This window comes from Cetorhinus maximus, chromosome 32, assembly GCF_964194155.1.
Source record: "Cetorhinus maximus chromosome 32, sCetMax3.hap1.1, whole genome shotgun sequence".
NCBI lineage: Eukaryota > Metazoa > Chordata > Chondrichthyes > Lamniformes > Cetorhinidae > Cetorhinus > Cetorhinus maximus.
In genome coordinates this window covers 15711053-15733499 of record NC_135910.1, presented here as the reverse complement: position 1 = coordinate 15733499, position 22447 = coordinate 15711053, and the positions used below count along the sequence as shown (strand labels likewise).

The 22447-nt window shown below is 47.0% G+C and overlaps 1 protein-coding gene across 2 annotated transcripts in view; it reads left to right on the top strand.

Moving 5' to 3' along the window:
- sirt2 (sirtuin 2 (silent mating type information regulation 2, homolog) 2 (S. cerevisiae)) overlaps positions 1-22447 on the top strand; it is a 35611-nt gene that overhangs the window by 7960 nt on the left and 5204 nt on the right. The window contains exons 5-14 of one of the 2 annotated variants that reach the window (XM_078533326.1): positions 570-611; positions 2268-2374; positions 3486-3542; positions 3836-3904; positions 9101-9230; positions 11212-11271; positions 12641-12696; positions 17858-17934; positions 19803-19854; positions 21873-21940. In XM_078533326.1, coding sequence (XP_078389452.1) covers positions 570-611; positions 2268-2374; positions 3486-3542; positions 3836-3904; positions 9101-9230; positions 11212-11271; positions 12641-12696; positions 17858-17934; positions 19803-19854; positions 21873-21940 — 718 coding nt within the window. The remainder of the gene's footprint in view (positions 1-569; positions 612-2267; positions 2375-3485; positions 3543-3835; positions 3905-9100; positions 9231-11211; positions 11272-12640; positions 12697-17857; positions 17935-19802; positions 19855-21872; positions 21941-22447) is intronic. The other variant, XM_078533327.1, reaches the window with a different exon arrangement.

Genomic DNA, 22447 nt, shown 5'->3' with positions numbered 1-22447 from the left:
GCTGTTTTAATGCGATGGCTGAATTTGAATGTTATCTTGTTAAGTATTATAGCAATTGCGCTGACGCTTTTATCCAAAGCAAATTCGTAACGATGATGATAAGTGCCATGTTGAAGGCCCCGCTGTCATAGGCCTATATTTTTAGGAATCTTGCCATGGGCCGGATGAAACTGAGCCAGGGGCTGGATCCAGCCCACGGGTCGGGTGGGTTCCCCACCCCTGCTTTAGAGGGCGGTCAGGTACCTATTCCCAGGCTTCTGCCCTAGTGATGGTGTGAGAGAAAGTTGTGGTCACATTTCCCTAGGCAGCTCCTGCTACGAACTCGCTCGGCAAGAAACGGAATTGGGTTTACCGTTTTACCCTTGCCGGCACCACACTCTGATACCCGACCTGTCTGAAGTTGGCTAGTTTATTCATGCGTTTTTAAGCACATTTTTAAAAAGTCATCTTTTCCCCCAGTGTTGCCTGGCAAAATTGAAAGATGAAGGGGAGGGGGAAAAAAAGGAATATTTTTAGGAGTGTTGACGCTTTGTTCAACATTAATACCTTTAATTGAATTTCCTTTTCAGGTGAAAAGATTATATGCATGGTCGGAGCTGGCATATCAACATGTAAGTGTTAATGAGTTTCTTACAAAAGGGACTTTTAAGATTTATGCTCACTGCAGCCCAAGTTAATTCCGGGAATGGGAAGTGAGAAGGTATTTCCGTGGATTTAAAAACGTTTTTTTAAAAATTACCCTTTTGCGCATTTGCCACCCATCCCTAATTGCCCTTCAACCGAGTGTCTTGCTAAGGCCGTTTCAGAGGGGCAGTTAAAAGCCGACAATCACATTACTGTGGATCTGGAGTTACATATAGGCCAGGCCGGGTAAGATTTCCTTCCTTAAAGGGGAACGTTAGCGAACCAGATGGGTTTTTACAACAATCATGATAGTTTCATGGTCACCATTACTGAGATTTTATTAATTGATTTAAAATTCCACCAGTTTCTGTGGTGGGATTTGAACCCGGGTCCCCAGAGCATTCCCTGGGTTTCTAGTCCAGTGACATTACCACTCTCCTGCCACCATCTCCCCTGTGTTATGTACAGCAGGCCAGCCTGAGTCTATTTTCCTTTACCGCTGCTTAGGTTCATGGTGTAGATTCAACAATCTTGCATTTATATAGTGGCCTTTAATGTAGCAGGGCACCCCAAGGCCCACTTCACAGGAGCATTATAAAACAATATTTGACACTAAGTCACACTAGGACAGGTGACCAAAGCCTTATTCAGAGTTAGGGTTTAAGGGTTGTCTTAAAGGAGGTGAGAAAGAGGCGGAGAGGTTTAGACAAGAAACTTCAGAACTTACGGCCCATAGATCATCATTTATTGCACATCCCTAATTGAGAAGGTGGGGGTGAGCTGCCTTCTTGAACCACTGCAGTCCATGTGGTGTAGGTACACCCGTAGCGCTGTTGGGGAGGCAGTTCCAGGATTTTGACCCAGTGACAGTGAAGGAACGGTGATATATTTCCAAGTCGGGATGGTGAGTGACTTGGAGGGGAACTTCCAGCTGGTGGTGTTCCCATCTACCTGCTGCCCTTGTCCTTCTAGATGGTAATGGTCACGGGTTTGGAAGGTGCTGCCTAAAGAGCCTTGGTGAGTTGCTGCAGTGCATCTTGTAGATGGTACACACACTGCTGCTACTGTGCGTCGATGGTGGAGGGAGTGAATGTTTGTGGATGGGGTGCCAATCGAGCGGGGCTGCTTTGTCCTGGATGGTGTGGAGCCTCTTGAGTGTCGTAGGAGCTGCACTCATCCAGGCAAGTGGAGATTATTCCATCACACTCCTGACTCTTGCTGCAAGTACAGCTGCCAGTGATGGAGCGATTAAAATGGGGTGGGCGGGGTGGGGGTGGCGGGTGTGCAAGTAGCCAGAATCGGAGAAGCGCAGAAATCCGGGAGGGCTGGAGGAGAGTACAGAGATAGTGAGGGGGTGGGGGGGAAAGGCCATGAAGGTATTTGAATATTAAAATGGAGGTATTGCTGACCAGGAGCTAATGTAGAGCTCGTGTAGATTTACGTTTATCTATATAGGTCGTGTTGTGATGTGAGTGGCGCTGGTGCAGAACAGAAGCTGCGTTTTTCTACGTAATGGGAGATCCTTCACTTTGGTCTCTCGACATGGAGTTGCCTTCGACGACCTGATCAGCCGCTGCTTAGCAAAGCATCTTTTTTTCCCCCCACCCTAAACGTTCTCTCTGCGAATTCTCTTCCCCATGCAGCGGCAGGAATCCCTGACTTCCGCAGTCCCGGTACCGGCCTCTACCACAACCTGCAGAAATACGACCTGCCCTACCCAGAGGCGATTTTCGAGACTGGCTACTTCAAGGTGATTGTTGCTTACTTTTTCAAGCTGCGGCTACGACAATGCATTATATTCGTGCCAGACAAGAACATCATGCACAGAGCTGACAGTGCCTTACGCAGTGGGTTTGTGCCCTGGCTCTGTGGAGTGGGGTTGCTGCTACGCTGCCCTTTGCTTATTGAGCCAGTCTCGGAGTGGCATCCTGATAGGCTGCTGTGTTTGATCGCTCTTTAAGATGCCCCTTAAAGCTGCCTTTTTGACTGAGCTTTTGGTCACCTGTCCAAAATATCCCTGTGTTAATTGGAGTCGGATTTAATTACACTCCTGGGAAGCGCCTGAGGACAATTTACAACGTTAAAAGCGCCATTCATCTCCGTGGGCTTTTAAAGACAGCTGTGGCTCAGTTGGTAGCCTCTGAATCACAAAATTCCAGGTTCAAGTCCCACTCCAGGGCTTTAGTGTAAAAATTGAGGCTGATACTCCAGTGCAGTAGTGAGGGAGCACTGCACTGTCAGAGATGCCATCTTTCAGATAAGACATTAAACAGGTCCCATTTGCCTACTCAGGTGGGTGCAAAAGATCCCACGACCACTGTTTGTCGAAGAAGCGCAGAGGGAGTTTTCCCCGGTGGCCTGGCTGATATTTATACCTCCACAAAAGCCACACACACAGATTATCTGATCCTTATCACATCGTCATTTACGGGAGCTTGCTGTGCGCAAATAGGCTGCCGCATTTCCTGCATTACAACACTTCCAAAGTACTTCATTGGCAGTAAAGCCCTTTGAGAGAGACATCCAGTGGTCGTGAAAGACGCTATACAAATGAAAGTATTTGTTCCTTGCAGCCAGTAATGCCAGTGAAGACACGGAATTGTATCTGGGATTCCTTCCCCCGTTAAGCTTGCTATTATCCGAGGGAACATACCGAGCGGGAAAGGCCGGGTGTTTCTGTTTTAGCGCAGTGGGGGTGAGGGAAGATATTGTGCTGCTGTAGACTGGTTTTTCCCCTTGGGGCAAGTAATAAAAGGCTCTCCATTGTAAGGCATTGGACACCCAAGTGTGGACAGCTGCCTTTTAATGTCCTGTGTCACTTTTTGTGAATGTTACCAACATTCATCTGTTATATATTCCAGCAACACCCAGAACCATTTTTCGCATTGGCAAAGGAACTGTACCCGGGGCAGTTTAAGGTAAGAGATGTTGCGTCTGAAAGAGTTTGCAAAAAAATATTTCAATCTAGCACCCCACCTTCCCCCCCCCCCCGCCCCCTTCCCCATCCCTGGCCTCTTAAAAGCAGCCTGTACCTGTGACTAGGCAAATCCAGGCTTATTCCTGCCTGTCCTGTTGGCTGGAGTGGATCCTGCGGTTACTCCCAGTGCTCCTAAGACTAAGAAAATACACCTGTATTCGTTATAAATGCTGGACAGAAGGCCCGCCCTCATCCTTTCTGCCTCCTTTACTAACGGACGTGTATCTTCTGCAGCCCACAGTTTGCCATTACTTCATGAGGATGCTGCGAGATAAGGGATTGCTGTTACGCTGTTATACACAGGTACGGTCCATCATTGTGTATGTACTGTTTTCATGCTCATTTCACTGATGGCTCACAAACGACCCGAATCTGGCTGTGAGAGTTCAAAGGTCGGACGGTACAGACTTTCGGCACAGCAAACTGCAGGGGGAGAAATCTAAGTACAGTGTAGTGGGGAGTGTAAAATGAATGAAGCGTCTATGTTGAAGTACAGTAGTTGGACCCCACCACAGAACATCAAGCCATTGTTTCCGGGACTGTCGCTGACCTCGTCTCCTCTGGAGATCTTCCTCCCACAGCTTCCAACTTGATAGTCGCCCAACCTCGGACGGCCCGCTTCTACCTCCTACCCAAAATCCACAAACAGAACTGTCCTGGCAGACCGATCGTGTCAGCCTGTTCCTGCTCCACGGAACTCATTTCTCGTTATCTTGACTCCCTTCTCTCTCCCCTTGTCCAGTCCCTTCCCACCTACATCCGTGATTCCTCTGACACCTTACGTCACATCAACAATTTCCAGTTCCCTGGCCCCAACCGCTTCCTCTTCACCATGGACGTCCAATCCCTCTACACCTCCATCCCCCACCAGGATGGTCTGAGGGCCCTTAGCTTCTTCCTTGAACAAAGGCCCCAACAATCCCCATCCACCACTACTCTCCTCCGTCTGGCTGAACTTGTTCTCACACTGAACAATTTCTCTTTTAACTCCTCTCACTTCCTCCAAATAAAAGGTGTGGCTATGGGTACCCGCATGGGCCCCAGCTCTGCCTGTCTCTTTATGGGGTATGTGGAACATTCCTTGTTCCAGTCCTACTCCGGCCCCCTCCCACAACTCTTTCTCCGGTACATCGATGATTACTTCGGTGCTGCTTCATGCTCTCGTCGGGACCTGGAAAAATTTATTAATTTTGCTTCCAATCTCCACCCCTCCATCATCTTCACATGGTCCATCTCTGACACTTCTCTTCCCTTCCTTGACCTCTCTGTCTCAATTTCTGATGATAGACTGTCCACCAATATCCATTACAAGCCTACCGACTCCCACAGCTACCTCGACTACAGCTCCTCACACCCCGCTTCCTGTAAAGACTCCATCCCATTCTCTCAGTTCCTTCGCCTCCGTCGCATCTGTTCTGATGACGCTACCTTCAAAAACAGCTCCTCTGACATGTCCTCCTTCTTCCTTAACCGAGGTTTTCCATCCACGGTCGTTGACAGGGCCCTCAACCGTGTCTGGCCCATATCCCGCGCATCCTCCCTCACGCCTTCTCCTCCTTCCCAGAAACATGATAGGGTCCCCCTTGTCCTCACTTATCACCCCACCAGCCTCCGCATTCAAAGGATCATCCTCCGCCATTTCCGCCAACTCCAGCATGATGCCACCACCAAACACATCTTCCCTTCACCCCCCTTGACGGCATTCCGTAGGGATCGTTCCCTCCGGGACACCCTGGTCCACTCCTCCATCACCCCCTACTCCTCAACCCCCACTTATGGCACCTCCCCATGCCCACGCAGAAGATGCAACACCTGCCCCTTCACTTCCTCTCTCCTCACCGTCCAAGGGCCCAAACACTCCTTTCAAGTGAAGCAGCATTTCACTTGCATTTCCCCTAACTTAGTCTACTGCATTCGTTGCTCCCAATGCGGTCTCCTCTACATTGGAGAGACCAAACGCAAACTGGGCGACCATTTTGCGGAACACCTGCGGTCTGTCCGCAAGAAAGACCCAAACCTCCCTGTCGCTTGCCATTTTAACACTCCACCCTGTTCTCTTACCAACATGTCTGTCCTTGGCTTGCTGCATTGTTCCAGTGAAGCCCAACGCAAACTGGAGGAACAGCACCTCATCTTCCGACTAGGCACTTTACAGCCTTCCGTGCTGAAGATTGAGTTCAACAACTTTAGATCTTAAACTCCCCCTCCCCCCATCCCCACCCCGTTTCTTTCCCCCCCCACCCGTTTTTTTTCAATAATTTATATAGACTCTTCTTTCCCCACCTATTTCCATTATTTTTAAATCTAAAACTAAAACCTTTAGTCTTTCCACCCCACCCCCACTAGAGCTGTACTTTGAATATCCTGTTTTCCATTCTTAATTAGCACTTTTCTCAGACAAAGACCACCACCTTCAACACCTCTTTGACCCTTTTGTCTCTGACATCTTTTGATTATTATCTGCTCACACCACACCCTCAATGTGTCTCTTCTCCCCCGCCCCCCACCCACCTTAAACCAATTTATATTTCTCCCTTGTTGAAACTATGCTGCAGTTCTGCCGAAGGGCCATGGAGGCTCGAAACGTTGACTGATTTCTTCTCCGCCGATGCTGCCAGACTTGCTGAGTTTTTCCAGGTAATTCTGTTTTTGTTTTGTTTACAGTAGTTGTTATATGTTTTCCCTGTCCTGTTGCATCTGAGCTGGCTGCCACCTTGTGGCCTAGTAGATAACTGCATCCCTTATCACCTTTTGCATTTCTGTATTGCATTCCTGGAAGATGTGGACCATTTTCCGTATCTTGGGAGCCTCCTCTCGACGTAGACGACAAAATTCATCATCGCCTCCAATGCGCCAACTCACCCCTCAGCCGACGGAAGATGGAAGAGTATTTGAGGACCAGGATCTTGAACCCGAGACTAAGGCCTTGGTTGTCCATGGCACTTCTATATGATTTGGAGACTTTGACAACCTACAGCAGGTATCTCAAAGCTGGAACAGTATAACCAACAAGATCCTCCAAACCAGGTGACAAGAAAGGTGGTCCAACAGCTGTGTCTTTCCCCCCACCCCCAGGCCAACATGCCCGGCATCAAGGGCGCCAATCACTCCAAACCAGCTCCGCCCGGTGGGACAAGTTGTTAGCCCCCCCTGCCACCAGACTCCCGAATCAACGGCTCCACTCGGAACCTGGACGCGGCAGGAGACTCCCAGGAGGACAGCGGAAACGCTTTAGGGATGTCCTCGAAACATCCCTGAAGAGGCCAGGCATTCCCCGCTGACTCGCAGGAGTCCCTGGCTTGTGACTGACCAAGATGGAGAAGGCTCATTTGGGAGGGCACCGGGCACAGCGAGAGGCTTCGTCAGGAACGCGCGGAGGCGACGTTGAGGCGTCAGAGGGAGCGCACAAACCTCCAAACAACACTCCTACCCACATAAAAACAAAGAGTGCTGGAAAAGCTCAGCAGCACTCTCAGCATCTGCGGAGAGAGAAACAGAGTTAACGTTTCAAGTCCGTATGACTCTTCTTCAGAACCGAGTTCCAAAGAAGTCGTATCGGAATTGAAACGTTAACTCTGTTTCTCTCTCCACAGATGCTGCCAAACCTGCCGAGCTTTTCCAGAATTTTCTGTTCTTGTTTCAGCTCCCCAGCATCCCCGCAGTATTTTGCTTTTATTTTAGCCCATCTACTTGATCCTTAAAGCACCACCAGGGCAGAATCTGCAGATCACGCATTGCACTTATCAGCTCAGAACCCATTGAACCAGGGCGGAAGCAAGTCATCTTCGATCCCCAAGGGATTGCCTAACAGGAAGAAGACTGTACTACATTTCCTGCTGTACTAGCGGCCTGGTCCCTGGCATGTGGCTCTCGATCCACAACATAAAAGTTATAGTTTCTACGAATCCACAGGAGCCAATGGCACAAGCTTTGTGTAGAAGTATCCTTTGAGACAGTCTCGGTGAGGAGTCAGTTACTGACCACAGTCTGCCCTTCTGAAGATGCTGGCTCCTACTGGGGTGCAGTTCCACAGGAACCGGACACATTCGAATACTTTGCCTAAGCAATCCTTTTCAATGTGTGCGGATTTTTTTATTCATCCAAGGGATGTGGGCTTCTCTGGCTGGGCCAGCATTTATTGCCCATCCCTAATTGTCCTTGAGAAGCTGGTGGTGAGCTGCCTTCTTGAACCACTGCAGTCCATGTGGTGTAGGTACACCCACAGTGCTGTTAGGGAGTTCCAGGATTTTAACCCAGCGACAGTGAAGGAACGGCGATATATTTCCAAGCCAGGATGGGAAACTTCCAGTTGATGGTGTTCCCATGCATCTTCTGTCCTTCTGGATGGTAGTGGTTGTGGGTTTGGAAGGTGCTGCTTAAAGAGCCTTGGTGAGTTTCTGCAGTGCATCTTGTAGATGGTACACACTGTTGCTACTGTTAATCAGTGGTGGAGGAAATGAATGTTTGTGGAGGGGGTGCCAATCAAGTGGGCTGCTTTGTCCTGGACAGTGTCCAGCTTCTTGAGTGTTGTTGGAGCTGCACTCATCCAGGCAAGTGGAGGGTTTTCCATCACACTCCTGACTTGTGCCTTGTAGATGGTGGACAGGCTTTGGGGAGTCAGGAGGTGAGTTACTCGCTGCAGGATTCCTAGCCTCTGACCTGTTCTTGTAGCCACAGTATTTATATGGCTAGTCCAGTTCAGTTTCTGGTTAATGGTAACCCCCAGGAGGTTGTTAGTGGGGAATTCAGTAATGGTAATGCCTTTGAGAATCAAGGAGCAATGGTTAGATTCTCTCTTGTTGGAGATGGAGATGGTCATTGCCTGGCACTTATGTGGCATGTTACTTGCCACTTGTCAGCCCAAACCTGGATATTGTCCAGGTCTTGCTGCCTTTGGGCATGCACTGCTTGGATATGGTTAGAGTGTAATTTGGTTAATTGGCCATGGGGGGGGCTTTATGAGATTTGTACCCAAATCTTGAAGTGGGGCTTGAACCAGGGACCTTGTGGGACCCACCAGCTGAGCCATGGCTGACACAAGCAGGGAAGTCGTATCAATAACCTGCTGTTTATCTTTTTTTTAAAATTCATTGAATGTGGGTGCCAGCATTTATTGCCCATCCCTAATTGCCCTTGTTCAACCAGATTTCCTTCCCTAAAGGATGGGTTTTTACAACAATGGTCATCATTAGACTTTTGATTCTAAATTTTTCTTGTATTGAATTCAATCGGTGGGATTTGAACCCGGGTCCCCAGAGTATTACCCTGAGTGTCTGGATTACTAGTCCAACAACAATACTACTGCACCATTGCCTCCCCTAATCACTTGATATGTTGTTGTATCTCAGCACCTTATCCCTACTGAAGAAATGCAGTGAATTCGGACTTGTACCTTATGGAAATCTGTCCCAGTGGTTGTTGACTCTCTGTGGCAGGAGCTTCCTCCTGGCATCAAACCTAAGCTTCTCTTGCTATTATTTTTCCTTAATGCTCTTCTAGAACATTGACACCCTGGAGCGAGTAGTTGGGCTAAAGGATGAGGACTTGATAGAGGCACATGGGACATTCTACACCTCTCACTGTACCAATAGTGCGTGCAAGAAGCAATATAACCTGGACTGGATGAAAAGTAAGTCTGCATTCATACACCCCTCACCAACCCATCTAACAGGGTGGTAGTTATTATATAGCCTCTGTACGAGGACAGTAAACCAGTATTCACACCTCCAACAGCATTCCCTCAGCACCTCACTGTATTGACAGCCTAGGTTATTGGCTTGAATCATTGGAGTGTTTTTAAAAGTGATCCTTTCACAGGATGTGGGTGTTGCTGGCTAGGCCAGCATTCATTGCCCATCCCTAATTGCCCTCGAGAAGGTGTGGTGAGCTGCTACCTTGAACCGCTACAGTTCATGTGGTAGGAGGCACACCCACTGCGCTGTTGGGGAGGGAGTTCCAGGATTTTGACCCAGCGACAGTGAAGGAACGGCCGATTATATTTCCAAGTCAGGGTGGTGAGTGGCTTGGAGGGGAACTTGCAGGTGGTGGCGTTCCCGTCTATCTGCTGCCCTTGTCCTTCTAGGTGGTAGAGGCCGTGGGTTTGGAAAGTGCTGTTAAGTTGTTGGTGAGGTGCTGCAAAGGATCTTGTAGATGGTACACACACTGCTGCTGCTGCGCGTGGGTGGTGGAGGGAGTGGATGTTTAAGGTGGTGGCCGGGGTCCCAATCAAGCGGGGCTGCTTTACCCTGGATGGTGTTGAGCTTCTTGAGTGTTGTTGGAGCTGCACTCATCCAGGCAAGTGGAGAGTATTCCATCGCAATGGAATTGGATCCCACATCCTTCTGACTGGGTGGTGAGGGTGCTACCCACTGCTGACACCTGCTTTTCCCGACTTGTGACGCTGGAGGCATTTTAGTATCTAGGGTACGTAAGGTTTTCAGTGAACTTTCACCAGCAAAACAAGCCTCAGAATTTGACAGCTTTCTCACTCTGGCCTTTCCTCCGCTGATCAGGCTCCGCCCTCCCTCCCCACCCGCCACCCCCTCAGGCGTTGTAAGTCTGAGAGGCGTTTTCAAGTCAAGTACAATTTTTTGGGGGCAACCTGGGTTATTTTCTAGACTCTCTGTATGATGAGTAACATTAGGATCACAAAACACAACCCCAAACAGTGTTAACCTCAAGCTATTTTGAGAGGACAGCAGTAGGTGGTGTTGCAGTTAAAGGAAGCGATTAGTTTAACTCACCTGCTTGACTTTCTGTTTCCCTGCTTGTGTTTGAGTGGGTGTTTGCTAAAACACACTTTCACTGTCATATCTCTTTCCTCAGCAACCGTCTCCAATGTAAAGGGTTTTTGTTTGGCTAATTTAACATGAAGACACTTTTAAAAGTATCTCTATCCATATATACTATGTGCTGTGCACTACAATATTTATCTTTCCCGACACTATTGGCTACACTTCAAAAGCACTTCATTGGCTGTAAAGCACTTTGAGAAGTCTTGTGGTCATGAAAGGCACTATATAAATGCAAGATTTTTTTTTAACTTGGTTGTAAGGTGCTTTGGGACATCCCGAGGATGTGAAAGGAATAACGTCTCATCTGAAAGGCAGCGTCTCTGACAGTGCGGCACTCCCTCGGTACTGACCCTCTGACGGTGCAGCACCCCATCAGCACTGACCCTCTGACAGTGCGCCCACTCCCTCAGCACTGCACTGGGAGCGTGTCAGCATGGATTATGCGCCTGAGTCTCTGGAGTGGGACTTGAACTCACAGCCTGCTGATTCACAAGTGCAAGCCATGGCTGAGAGGATTAAAACTAAAATCACATTTAATATTGCGTCTAAATCACCCACCCCCCAAAAAGCATCATCTTGGCCATGGGGAGGGGAGGGGAGTGGAGGTGAAGGTACGCGGGGATGATCTTCTCTGTAGTTTCTGGTGATTCTGTGTAGGAATTTGCTGCTGTGACGATCGCAAGAATGGAGAGCGATTGTTCGTTCCCACTGTGACCTTTGTGTAGTGCAGTATCTTGCAATGTGCGATTGCAGTTTTTAGGATATGCATCACGTTACTAATCCCACTTTCCCCCTTTCTCTTCATCCTGCAAATAGCGCAGATCTTCACAAAGCCGCTGCCAAAATGCGAACAGTGCAATTCTGTAGTGAAGCCTGGTGAGTAAAATCAAACGAGGTGCCAAAAGCCCTTGGTCAAACCTGAGCTCGCCATAGTCAAAATAAATCATCGGTGTTGATGGACTGTTCTCAATACTAGGAAGAGGAGGAGGCCATTCAGCCCCTGAGCCTGTACTGCCATTCAATTGGATAGCTCCAAAACGACTGCCCACCATCTGTATTTCTTAATACTTTTATCCAATAAAAAAATAATCAATCTAAGTGTTTTGACATTTTCAATTGACCCCCAGCCCCAACAGCTTTTTGGGGGAGAGATTTCCACTTCAGTTTGTGTGAAGAAATGCTTCCTAACATCACTGCTGCTCGGAAAAGCTTTAATTTTAAGATTGTGTCCGCTTGTCCTAGATTCGCTGCACCAGAGGAACTAGTTTATCTATCTTAGCAAACCCTTTGATCATTAAAAGTTTCAGTTAGATTGCCGCTTAATCTTCTGTGCTTGGGGATATAAACCCTGTGCATGCACATACCTTCACACAAGGATAACTGGGGAGTGATTAGCTATCTAGCCATATTTTTCATCCCTAAGCTAATTACTCAGTTGTAGTCACTCTGTTGCAGGCACTGCCGCAATCAGGATTTTAATTGGACCGTTTTGGGATCAGTCTGCGCAGTAAATTTCTAGCTGCAACAATCCCTTAGCGGTGATGTCTCCCCACTGCTGCATCACGGAAAACCAGGAATGCCCCAAGTTTTAATCCCTAATCTGTGCGGAGTTAGCCATTGGCAGTCGGGGACAGTGATGGGGAAGCTCCAGTTACAGCACTCCCTGGGCTATGGAGGGGCAAATCGGCCAGAGTTCCCGCTACTGAGTTGCGAATCAGTGCTGGAAGTGTGCGCATGTAGGCGAGGGCAGGATCGTGCTCAGCTGCAGTGTCCTTCTCAGTCATTGCCTCTTGGTATTCATTATATAGATTTACACATGAATAATGGCCATTTGGGCAAGATAGCAGAGAGTGACTGGCGCTGATAAAATGTTACCTCATGCTAGAATCATGCTCAGTGTGAAGGAGAAAGATTGTCTTTGGGGAAAAGGAATATTAGTACCCCATTGGTTGTGGGAGACAATAATGAGCTATACTTATGCACACACAGTCTCACTCTCCCACTCTCACAGCTACTCCCCCTCTTCTCCCCCCTGCCCCCCCTCCCCTCAACAAAACTAGCTGCGTGAGAGGTGTCTTTCCTTTCCAGCGCCCCTCCCCTGGTTTCCTGTGACCCAACAGAGACACATCGTTGATTGTCTTGCTGTGCTGGCTGAGAGAAATGTGACTTTAAAGCATGCCTTTAGCATTGCAAAAGGGAAACTGTTGTGTGCGGAGTTTAATCTTCGTTTCATTCCTCCAAATAGACATTGTGTTCTTTGGTGAGAGTCTTCCCCAACGATTCTTTGCTACCATGGAGTCCGTAAGTAGAAGTGCAATCAGCACAGTCAGTGTTGAAATGTGATTGATCTCCAAAGCTTGTGCTCCCAAGTCCCTCGGGCTTGGGGCAGTTACATTGGATCGACAAGTGAAGAGGGCACTCAGTAGAGCGTATACCTCCGCCATGCTGTTTAACTCAATATTTTTACAAATACTCAGCTCTTCCTTGAGGCTTTTCCCTGCCTAATTGATGCCCTGTGACCACAAAGCTGAAAGAAAATAAATCTTTTTGCATCTTACAGAGGAGGCCTCAAGCCAATCCGCAGCCAACAACCTGCTCTGAAAACTCTGCTCACATTTTGACAGCTGTGACCAGTTCTACCACAGCAGCTGAGACAATCCACAACATTCAAAAACAATCAACAACACGCTAAAAGAAAAAAGTCATTTTGCCCTATCTCCCAATGTTAATGGATCCCTTAAAAAAAAAATTCCAGGATCTCCATCTGCATCTTTGCCAAAAACTAATCAGTTCTTCCTTGAGCCATAACCTATCTGTGTGCCAAGTTTCGTTGAAATCAGTCCATTAGTTTTTGAGATATATTGTTTGCAGACAAACAGGGGGCAAAAAAATTACTTCTGCCCACCTTCAGTGAATCACAGAAGGAGGCCATTCGGCCCATTGAGTCTGCACTGGCTCTCCAAATGAGCATTATGACCTAGTGCCATTGCCCTGCCTTTTCCACGTACCCCTGCATGTTGTTTCTATTCAAATAATCATCTAATGTTTCTATTCACATAATCATCTAACGCCCTCTTGAATGTCTTGATTGAACCTGCCTCCACCACACTTCCAGGCAGTGCATTCCAGACCTGAACCACTCGTTTACCTCATTACCTCCACAGTGTCAGAGGTAAAGAGGCATCATCAGGAACCCTAGTCCCCGGGGGCTTGCGATAGCCGGGGAGGCATTGCTTTGAGTTTTTGCTTAATGTGGCATCCACCCTTCCCCTGTCTCCTTCCCTCCTGCCCAGTCAATTCCCGTGGAAAATCAGCATCTGCCAAAGCTCCCTTTGTGCCGGGGTGGAATAGGTGGGGGAAATCAGGCTGTGATCCCACCTCCTTAGCCACGTGTTACGTAACTGCCTCACCGCTCCAGATGCTGAGTGTGCGCAAAATGACAAACTGAATAAGCGGCAGCTTGCATTTGTATAGCACCTACATAGGACTCGGGAGCAGGCGCAGGCCATTCAGCCCCCCCCAGTCCGCACCGCCTTCCATAAGATCACGGCTGATCTGTTTGTGGCCTCAATTCCCATGACCCTCGATTCTTTGTCTTAGCAAAAATCTAACTCAGCCTTGAATAAATTCAGTGACCCAGCCTCCACTGCTTTTGGGGGGAAGAGAATTCCACAGACTAACGACCCCTCTGAGAAAAAATTCTCTTCCTCTCCATCTTATAGGCCCAACCTGTTCAACCTTTCTTCACAGGATAAGCCCTTCATCCCAGGAATGAGTCGAGTGAACCTCCTCTGAACTACTTCTATGGCAATTATGTCTTTTTTTTCAAAATAAGGAGACCAAAACTGTATTCCAGATACTGTAATAAAACGTTCAAAGTTTCCACAGGAGCACTGTCAAACAAAACCTGACATTGAACCACTTAAGGAGGATGTTTGGCTGGTGACCAAAAGCTTGGTAGAAGGAATAGGTTTTAGGGACCATGTTAAAGGAGGAAAAAGAAAATACAGACAGACCTAAATTTATATAGCACCTTTCACCACCACTGGACGTCTCAAAAGCGCTTTGTAGCCAATGAAATACTTTTCAAGTGTCGTCACTGTTGAATGTAGGGAACCGGGCAGCCGATTTGTGCACAGCAAGCTCCCACAAACAGCAGTGTGACAGTGACCCGATGATCGGTTTTTGTGATGTTGATTGGACGGGTCACCGGGGAGAACTCCCATGCACTTCTTCGAAATAGCGCCACGGGATCTTTATCATCCACCTCGGCAGGCAGCTGGGGCCTCAACTGAGTGACTCATCCAAAGAAAACGGCACCTCCGACAGTGCAGCACTCCCTCAGTGCTGCGCTGGAGAGTCGGTCTTGGTTTTTGTGCTCAAGTCCTGGTGTGGGACTTGAACCCGGAACCTTGTGATTCAGAGGGGAGAGTGCTAGAGTGCTACCTACTGAACTACAGCTGTCATAAGAGAAGAGGGGTTTAGGGAAGGAATTCCAGAGCTTAGGATCAAGGCAGCTGAAGGCGCAATCAACCAAGATCAGCTGGAGCATTGACCTGAAGCCAGTTCCTGTCCGCAAGCAAAGAGCAAAAGGATCCCTAAAGTTTTGCATTATGCTAGTTGACTCAGACTGACCTGTAACAGTTCCTAATGAAACTCAGCATCGTTTTTAAGAAGGTTTACCGGTGTCTGCCTTCTCCAAAGGCGCTGATTTGCTTCTGGGATGCAGTTCAATGCTCCAGCCACCCTCCCGTACTTTGTCCAAATGTGCAAGGTAGCGAATGCTGACCGACTATGGAGACCATCACAGCTGAATGCAAAACCCCCTCGCCTCCCAAACACCCCACCCCCCCCCCCGTCACCTCCACCATTGCCTTAGCTCAGAGTTACGGAGGCTTTATTTATGTTGGGGCAGTGCCACACCAAGGACACAGGCCCAAGGATTTCGACGCTGTTTCCATCACCAGGGTTTGCATGAATAGAAAAACGCGATATTTCTAAAAATACAAGCAGCCAATTTGTTGCAAAAATGGTCAGAACCACAAAAGGAATGGAGAATTAAGGATCACTTGCATTACAGTAATTGAAATTCTGCTTAACTAAAGAGTGAGCAATATTTTAAAATTGCTGCACCCAGTTCCCTTGAAGTGAATAGACACAGGAAACAGCCAGTAAATGATGCATGGTCACTGGTGAGTTTAAGACGTGTTTGAGGTCACTCTGTGCGTGTGTGAGGCAAAAGTTCTATTCTTAGTCCTTCTTCAAGAAATCTACCACAGCGTTTTAAACTCACTTAATATAAAATCTTCGTTACAGAAAAATATGCCAATTATCTTAAACCAGTGTCCTCTGGTTATCAACTCTCCTGCCATTCGAAGCAGTTACTCCCTATTTACTGCAATAAAACCCTCCATCATGTTGAACATTTGTTTTAAATCTCCCTGTAACCTTATTTGCAGTAAAGAGGACAATCCCAGTGGATTTGACTGACTTGCGTTCATCCCAAACTCTACTTGGTCTCGCCGAGCCCCATTCACTCATCATCCCTGTGCTCACCAACCTACACTGGCACCTGGCTAAGTCTCGATTTTAAAATTCTCATCCTTGGTTTCAGATCTCTCCATGGCCTCCCCCCTCTCAACACCCCCCTCCCTACCTCTGTAATCTCCTCCAGCCCCACAACTCTCCAAGATCCCTGCATTCATGCAATTCTGGTCTGGCCCTATGTGCATTCCTGATTTTAATCGCTCCACCATTGGCGGCCATGGGCCCTAAGCTCTGGCATTCCCTCCTTACACCTCTCTGCCTCTCCTGCTTTAAGACAATCCTTAAAACCTACCTCTTTAATCATCGGCCCTAATATCGTCTTAAGTGGCTCAGTGTCATTCTTTGTTTTATAATGCTCCAATGAAGCGCCTTGGGATGTTTTAATACATTAAAGGTGCTATATAAATATAAGTTACTGTTTGTATAGCACCGTTCATGTGTGTCTTTTAAGTGCCATCACAGTTTGTGACAGGGAAACTGAGTTGCTGCCTACAGACAGCAATGATGTAAGTGATTAAGTTAATCAGTTTTGGTGGTGGTGACTGGGGGAAGAATGTTGTCAAACCACCCGCCAAACTCCCTGGTGTTCTTTGAAAAAGGTGCTAGGGAATCTTTTTATGTCCACTTGAATAGGCAGGCAGGACTTTGGTTTAATGTTTCATCCAAAGGACAGCACTTCTGACAACACAGCACTCCCTCAGTGCTGTCATCCAAGTTCACACACTTAAGTCCTGGAGTCCGGGTTGAACCTACAACTCTGTGATCTCAGTACAATGACTGAATTATACAGCAAGAGAAAGACTTGCATTTAATGCTAAAGATTTTACGTTTTGAAGACTTCATTTGGGAGTCTAATAACTCTTAAGCAGGTCAGTGAGGCGCAGCCTTTTAAGTGTATTCTGAGAATCACAATAAGATGACTGACTGATTAATCCATCTCATGGTGGCTCAGGGAGAATATTTACGGGACACCGGTAAATTATACTTCACCGAATAATTCCTTGATGTCTTTGTCCACTTAGCAGAAGGGACTTATGACCTTCTGTTCCAAGTACTCCGACCCACTCCTTGTGTCTGTGTTAAGAAGTTGATATATGTTTAAAAAACATTATGTCTATGCATTCTTCCACTTGAGATATGTTTATCATGTGTGCTTACATTTTTCCATTTTAATTTCCACTGTTCAAACTTCCAATGGAAATGACCTATATAATTATGCCCTCCCACCTGTGGTGGTACTGTAGCAACTCTATTGTGAGTCTCCCAGCTACTTGGCCTGTATGACAAAGAAACTCCTAGCCTCAAATAATTCCACATCTCTGCTGCCAAGTTCCTGATTCTTTTGTGGGTTTAATTACAAATAATTCAAAGAATTATATATTAAAATATAAAGACAGAACATATGCCTTCAAAATGAGGACTGAATTACATCTGTGCACCCTTGTCTATCCCCCCAACCCTCTATTACTCTTTCACCTGAAGACTACACTTAGCCTGGTGTACAGTGCCACAGTGGTTATAAAAATGGTTGCCAGTGTTGTTTTAATTAAAAACTTCAAGCCTTCAGCCTCAAGGAAAGCCCAGCAAAGTCTGCAGTGTACTGTGCCTGACGCCTATTTCATTGAGTCGGATGCTTTCCTGAAGTGTTCAATGGTTATTTGTCAATGATTCACACCATGTCTGACATGGGACCTCATCATTCGCTTCCCTATGACCAATGGACATCACGATGCTACCAAGTTCAATGCGGCACCCGACCCTTGCGTCTAATATGTAAATACATTTTTTACTTCGTAAGGTAATTGCCTGTTTTTTTAACATATAGCCACCCAAATGAGCAAGAAGGAGAGACTGTATTTGTGAGAGTGTACTTCTTCACCTCTGTTCTAATGAGCACACTTGTCCTTTGGTTCAGGATTTTCCAAAATGTGACCTCCTCATCATCATGGGCACTTCCTTGCAAGTCCAGCCATTTGCATCTCTTGCCAGCAGGTCTGTGTGGGGTAAATCTTCCCTAATTGTTGAAGGGTGGGCATTGGAAATGATGTAAATTGGAAATTAAAACAACAGAATGCACTGCAGAGAAGTTTACAGCACCACAGGAAGCCATTTGGCCCATCGTGTTGGTGCCAGCTCTTTTTTAGGGGCTTAAGATCCTACAACATCATGCAGGATAAATATAATTAAAGAGGAGGTTAGAATGCAGAAATTCGCCATTGTTAAAGTCAGTAAATAGTCTCCAAAGAGGATTAGATAGCTGGCTGACAAAATGAATATTAAAGGGCATGCGGAGTGAGCAGGGGAGCGGCGTTAGACTAGGCTCATGTGTAGAGAAACACTGGTGATATAACAAACAAACTGGAAGATCCCACGATTGTCTGATAAGGTTATTAGGTTTTACGGAAGCTGGGTGAGTAGGTAGAGGTGAGGTACAGTCACCCACGATCTGATTGAATGGCAGTGAGGGGCTGAATGGCCTCCTCCTGTTCCTGTATTCAACAACAATTCAGCGTTCCAAGTGAAGAAATCCAGAAGTGAGAACAGCGTCTAACCCACTGCCCAGAGCTGTTCTGACCATAGTTTTCTAGTTCAAATGCTGATCTTTTTTTTTGGATCTAGCTGTCCATTTCCAGTTTCCTCTTCCTCCTTTAGAATGCTGTGGTTTTACACTTCGCTTCAGTACTGAACATATTACCTAATCTGGTATAACCTCCCCTCCTGTGGAGATAACCCATTGCTGTGTCACAATCCTGGAAATCCCCTACCTTACAACACCGTGGGAGCCACCTTCATCACACAGGAGACGGTGGTGTAGTGGTAATGTCACTGGACCAGTAATCCAGAGGCCCAAGCTAATTCTCTGGGGACATGGGCTCAAATCCCACCACAACAGCTGGGGTGAATTTGAATTTAATTAACCAATTCAATTAATTGAACCCTTGACTTCCTTACAGATCAAAAACCTGTCTTGCTCAGCCTGGATTAAATTCAGTGATCCAATTCCAGCTGCTCTCTGGGTTAGAAAATTTGAATTTAAATTTCATTCTTCTAAACCTTTCCTCATAAGACAACCCGTTCATCCCATGATTCAACTTAGTGAACCTTCTTTGAACTGCCACCAATGCAAGTAGCTTCCTCCAGGTACCGGTGCCCTAAGAGGGTGTTGGCATTGGATTAGTCCACGATTATGCTTGGCAAAGTGCTGCAGTGGTTTGCCATCGCCTTCTGCGGTACAGCTGACCAGAAAACTCTCCCGCTCTTACCACCTGCCGTCAAGCGTATTGGAAGGATTTACAGGCTGATAATCAACCTGATTGGCCGCGTTAGGAACACACCTTCCACGGGCATCAGGACCTGAAGTGGGACTTGAACCCAGAGCTTCTGGCCCAGAGGTAGGGACCCTACTGACTGCCCCACAAGACTCTGCCCTGCTCCCCGCCCCCCCCAAACCAATGCAAGTATATCCCTCCTTAAATGAGGAGACCAAAAAAAGTACACCACCCTCTCAAAGGGATGACTTCGTGATGGGGCAATAAACACTGGCATTGCCAGTGACACCCACAGTCCAAGAATGAACATTTTAAAAAGAAGGCCCAATCTGAGATCAGCCACGAAAGGGGAAACTGAGACAGGACACCGGAATCTGCCTCTGTGAGATTCTGCAATCCTCTGGTGGTATTTGATCAGAAACGTGTAGAAGAAACAAGCTGCGCCCCGCGGAGATGACTTAATCACTTGAAATAGATCTTATCTGAGTCCGTACTGCTTCTACTGGCATGACAGGATGTTGGGATGTTACGAAGTGTGCTGTGGTTCACAGGAGTATTGTGCTAATGATGCTCTCTTCCTCTTTCACTCAGGGTGTCTGACACAACACCCCGGCTTCTCATTAACAAGGAAATCACTCGTCAGGTGGGTATCAGCACTAGAAATGCTCTGGCAGAGACATTTCCAACTTGGCTAGCGAACCTTTTATTAACTCTATTCCACCCCAGATCATCGCATGCCGAACTTGAAAGCATATAGCAGTGAGGTGGTTAGCGAGAGAGAGAGACCTTGAATTTATGTAGCACCTTTCACAACCTCAGGACATCCCAAAGTGCTTCACAGCCAATGAAGTATTTCTGTACAGTTACAATGTTGGAAAATTGGGCAGCCATCTCTAGCACAGCTCAGTCCCACAAACAATAATGTGTCAGTGACCAGAGAATCTGCTTTCCTGGTGTTTATTGATCGAGGGATAAATATTGAGCGAGGGCCACCAGGGACAATGCCTCATACTCATCTTCGAATAATGCCATGGGATCTGAAAGGTCAGATGGGGTCTCAGATTAATATCTTATCCAAGAGACAGTACCTCTGACAGTACAGTGCTCCCTCAGTGCTGCACTAGAAGTGTCGTTTTAGACTTTAGGTTCAAGTCTCTGTCATGGGCCTTGAACTCACAAGCTTCTATTTTTTTTCTTTATTCTTTCATGGGATGTCACTGGCAAGGCCAGCATTTGTTGCCCATCCCTAATTGCCCTTGAACTGACTGAGTTGCTAGGTCATTTCAGAGGGGCAGTTAACAGTCAGCCACACTGCTATGGGTTGGGAGTCTCATGTAGGCCAGACCGGGTATCTGTGGTAGATTTCCTTCCCCAAAGGGGTATCCGTGAACCAGATGGGTTTTAACAACAAAAATTGACAATAGTTGTCATGGTCACCCGTGGACTGTGGCGAGCTTTATAATCCCAGATTTATTCATTGAAGTTAAATTCTACCAGCTGCTGTGGTGAGATTTGAACTTGTCCCCAGAGCATTAGCCTGGACCTCTGGATTACTAGCCCAGTGACATTACCCCAATGCCACCATCCCACCCAGAGGTGACAGTGCTACCCACAGCTGCCGCTGTACTAGATTGTGCCATCGTCCGTGGCATATTGTGAAATTAAATGTCATATATTTGGTCATTTGTGGAATAGTTTGAGTAAAGTGACTCTGAGCACTGCTGGACTGTCATTAAAAACCCTCGTGGTTATTTGGGCCAAAAGGCCTTTTTCTGTGCTGCTTTTCTCTATTTTGAAAGAGTTAATGGAGGAAGAAAGTGTTTTCACTGGCAGGAATCGGTCACCAGAGGACACCGATTGAAGATAACTGTGAAAGGAACCAGAGGGGGGAGAGGGAATTTTTTTTTTTTTATACACAGCGTTGTGATCTGGAATGCACTGCCTGAAGGGGCGATGGAAGCAGATTTAATAGGAGCTTTCAAAAGGAGAGTTGGATAAATGCTTTTGAAAAGGAAACATTTGCAGGACTGTGAGGAAAGGGCAGGGGAGTGAGACTGATTGGACCGCTTTCACTGGCACAATGGGCTGAATTGCTCCCTTCTGCTCTGTATCATTCTATGACTCCTTTCCGGATCAGCAGCACCCAGAGGTGTTATAGGAGTGGCCAATCTGATGTTGCACGCTGAATAATGGTCGACTGTACGTTCTGGTCCAGTACATATACCTAGCCACTTTTAGCAGGGTGGCGATCAGCAGCAGGAAATCTGGCTAATGTCTTTCTTCCAACTCTGTTGCTGAAGCCAGTTGATGTTAATGCAGGAAGCGTAGAGGGTGGTGGAAATCCAGAACCCTTGCGCTCATTCCCCTCCCCCCATCTGCCCAAGGAAGCTGCTGAGGCTGGGGGTCAATTGAAAATTTCAGAATTGAGGTTTTTGTTGGATAAGGGGGATTAAGCGATGGGGAACAATGGAGCGGAAATTCAGGTCAACCGTGACTTCATGGAATGACAGAAGAGGCTGGAGGGGCTGAATGGCCTCCTCATGCACCTATGTTCCTCAGTACAAACCTGAGATCTGGTCTGTGTGGGTCAGTGCAGTTTTTTCAGTGTAAATAATTTCTTACCAAAAGACAAACTAGTTGATTTTTCTTTCTCTCCTTCAGGGTAACCCTGTGATGGCCTTACTAGGACTTGGAACTTCCCTTGACTTTGACTCCGAAAGGGCGTACAGGCAAGTTTTTGTGAAAGTGACCATTCCTATCATGCTGCCTTGGAGCTTAAGTTACCGAATGTGGATTTGGAAAATTGCAATGAGGGACAGAAGGACTTGTGTGACGGTGGGAGCTCTCAGAAGCAAGAGAGCGTAAATAACTGTTGGGGTTCCAGAAGTAAAGAATCAAAACTAGATTCAAAAGAAGAAGCTCACTACTTAAAATTGGCTACCACATGAGTGGTTGAGGTGCAAGGAATAGATGCATTTAAGAGGAAGCTAGGTAAACCCATAAGGAAGAAATGAGTAGAAGGCTGTGCTGATGGGCTGAGGTGAAATAATGTGGGAGCATAAACACGGACGTGGGCTGAATGACCTTTTCTTTGTGCTGTATATTCTACATATTGCTGGCCTCAAGTTTAATGGCACTCAGCCTCAGATTCCAGCCACTGTTCACACTTTGCTTTTAAATTGTCGTGATGACAATTAAACCTTCAGGCTTTATTTTTATTCTTTAGATAAACTATC